We start from the raw sequence: 3,270 nt of genomic DNA, 5'->3' as shown, positions 1-3,270 counted from the left end.
AATAAGTGGCAGATGTAAGATTTTTCTTCTTTTTGCACCATTTTCATTCAATGTTTTTTTTTTCTTTCTTTTTGATGATTTTTTATTTTTTTATTTTGTTCCTTATAAATGAATAAACGGATTAAATGTTGAGCATCGTTTTACTCTTACCAAAACAAATACACTGTTCGTGTCTTTGTGTGTATCGTTTTTGTTTTTTTTTTCATATTTTTGTTTACAAGTGAGGGTAATTATTTTGAAGGACTAAATCCGGAAGTGACATCGGTGGAGTAACCTAAAATAAAGTCCTCCGGCAACACACCCTGTGGGTGTTTACAGACCGGCTGCGTGTAATTAAAGGAGCAGAATGACGTTTTAACCGAGTGTAGAAGCAGCTCAGCTCCACCATGTCCGGAGCTTTAGCCAGGCTGCTCTTCTACCCGACCTTAGGCTACAATGTGCTCATGGAGAAGGTGTCGTCGAGGCGCTGGTTCGACCGGGTGGACGGGACGGTCCTGCTGGGGGCTCTTCCGTTCAGATCCATGACCAAACAGGTCAGAGGTGCACACTGTCACTGTCAAACATTTCCATTAATCCATAACATCTGTCTCACTTCATTAGCAGCCACAGTCTGTGATGAGCTACATCACTGGACCTGAACTGTGTCCGGGTTCACATCGTTGGACCATTTGGGTCAAGTTCAAGGAGTTCTGGTCCCTCAGCAGGGGCTTCTGTAGTTCTGACCAAAACCAGCACAGGAAGGAAAATTTATAAAGTTATAACTTGAAGTTGATGAAAACCAATTAAACTTTAAAAATGATCGTCTCTGTTTTAATGAGAGGAGTGTTTTCAATTTACAATAAATAGTAACACTGGTCTAATTATTAATATTTAACCATATATATTCTTCAATAATAAGAGTTTGGACATTTTCATTGTTAAAAAACATAAAAATCATAACAAGCGTCAGTTGTTTATTGTTGGTCTTTAATTCCGCTCCAGTTGTTTAGGAGGACCGCTGCAGGTGTTGACCTTTGTTTGACCTTCATTCTTGCTCTGACCCAGTGGAACAGAATGTGGTCTGACCTGTTCAAACATGGGGAGGTTTCTTTGGAAAAGGCACGCTTGTAGCTCCAGTCCTGTTAATAATAGTGTGAACTGCAACGATGACGTGCACTGACAATGATCCGGTGATGAAGACTTTCTTCCACTGATAATTAACCAGATGTTCCATCTCGTCTTCATCCTGGAGGACACAACATCATTAATATATAAAATGTTCTCTACCTCAGTATCATCAGGAATCTGTTATTTTGCCCCAGTCCATCTTAGACCAGATCAAAACTGGAAACTAATGGAGGAACCAAACCTGTAAACCAATACCCTACCAGTTTATTTATAGAGCATTTAAAACAGCAGCAAGGCCAACCAAAGTGCTGTACAGCAAAACAAAACAAGCAAAGTACACAGGATAAAATACACAGATCACACAGAGGTAGAGACAAGAACTAAATGATTAACTTTATAGAATACAGACGAGTTAAAATCGACTCACACAGTGTTTAAATTCAGGGAATAAAAACAAGTTTTTAAGTGAGACTTAAAAACAGTGAGAGAGGAGCCTGTCTGCCATGCAGTGGTAACTCATTCCACAGTTTGGACCTGCAGCAGAGAAGGTCCGGTCACCTCTGAGTTTAAGACAAGTGCCTGGACCCAATAAAAGCATCTGGTCTGCTGACCTCAGAGAGGCTGTGGGACATATGGCTGCAGCAGATCAGAGCGATAGGAGGGGGCAGAACTGTTCAGATTAACAAACAGAAGTATTTTTAAATGAATTTGAAAGTGAACTGGGAGCCAGTGCAGGGAGGACAGAACTGGAGTAATGTGCTCTCTTTTGCCTGTACCAGTTAAAAATCAGGCTGCAGCATTTTGAACCAGTTATAAATGGTAAATGGACTGTACTTGTATAGAGTTTATCTGATCAAGACACTCAAAGCTCTTTACAACACAATCTGTCCTCATTCACCCATTCATACAGCTCTATACTAGATGTGTACAAAGACTAATCAGAGCTTTAGATCACATTCACTCGAGCCTGGATGTTATTAAAGCATGCGTCGGTGTCTCAAGGTGACTTTTGGACAATATGGACTTCAAGTTAAACAAACGGTCACCTCAACTGAACAAAACGGGATTTAACAATCGGGTTTACATGACTGTTTAGTTTCATGGAAGGTCCATTATCACTCCCAAAGGAGTGACGCTATCCTGAAGGTTCTTATTAGATTATGAATAAAAACAGATGTGATCCTCAAATGTATTAAAAAATGCCATTTAAAATACTCCAGTATCTTTTCAGATGTATTGATGCGCAGTTCTGAATTGTAGGTCCACACTTGATGTGAACAAAGCACCAACACGTATAAATGGTCAGACTTTTCCTTCCAACATGGACGTCACTATTGTTGACCAGCTGTTAATCATTTCAGATGTTTCCGTGGATAAACAAACACTTTGTCTGTTTCTGTTGGTAAACAAACACCAGTAGTGGTTGGCAGTCATACACATTCACGATTTTCTGTTTAAAACCATAATAGCTGTTAAAATGTGCAGATTTCTTTATGTTTAAATTTTAATGTTTCTAACACCATTTCTACATAATCACTGGTAAATGACTTTTTGGAGTCAATGTAGCTCAGACTCAGCAGGTTTTTAAAATAATAATAATTTAAACTCTCAGCTGCTCAGCTCTCCTCCTCAGTCTTTGAACGTAAATAACCGACCTGTAATCAACTACCAAGATAAGAGATAAGACAGAACTTTATTGATCCTGCAGGAAATTGTTGTGCTAGAGTTTCAGCACAAAAGGAACATACACAAGGAATCAGACAAGATATAAAAAATGACAGATAATATAGAAATACCATGAATGAAGGTATAAACGGGTCAGGTGCAGACGTGCGTGAAATGTTTTATTATGAACATTAAAGTGTTTATTGTGGTGCAGCATTAATGTTATTATATGTGCAGCCTGCAGGACAGGATCCACCTGCAGAAAACTGTCCCTGTCTGTTGTAAAATGACTGGATTAGGACCCCGTCTGTTGTCTGTGAACACAACATGGGGTCATACCGGACCCTTCACACGCCCTCTTCTCATCAGTGGCTTCCATCAGGTCACGGCTTCTCTGTCCTGCCTGCAGGACACAGAGGAGAAGAGCTTTGTGCCCTGGACTGTCCGCTCGTAAACAACTAGTCCTGCTTCTTAATATTCATACAGACATAAACAACT

General features: G+C 39.8%; 1 protein-coding gene across 1 annotated transcript in view; it reads left to right on the top strand.

Annotated features, from left to right (window-relative positions):
- The first annotated feature begins 303 nt into the window (after positions 1–303).
- ptpmt1 (protein tyrosine phosphatase mitochondrial 1) overlaps positions 304–3,270 on the top strand; it is an 11,396-nt gene continuing 8,429 nt past the window's right edge. The window contains exon 1 of the mRNA XM_037697721.1: positions 304–533. Coding sequence (XP_037553649.1) covers positions 387–533 — 147 coding nt within the window. The 5' untranslated portion in view covers positions 304–386. The remainder of the gene's footprint in view (positions 534–3,270) is intronic.

Source organism: Nematolebias whitei, chromosome 2 (assembly GCF_014905685.2).
Source record: "Nematolebias whitei isolate Nwh7 chromosome 2, NemWhi1, whole genome shotgun sequence".
Taxonomy (NCBI): Eukaryota; Metazoa; Chordata; class Actinopteri; order Cyprinodontiformes; family Rivulidae; genus Nematolebias; species Nematolebias whitei.
Note: the sequence above shows the minus strand (reverse complement) of the source record. Positions and strands in the feature narration are given on the sequence as shown.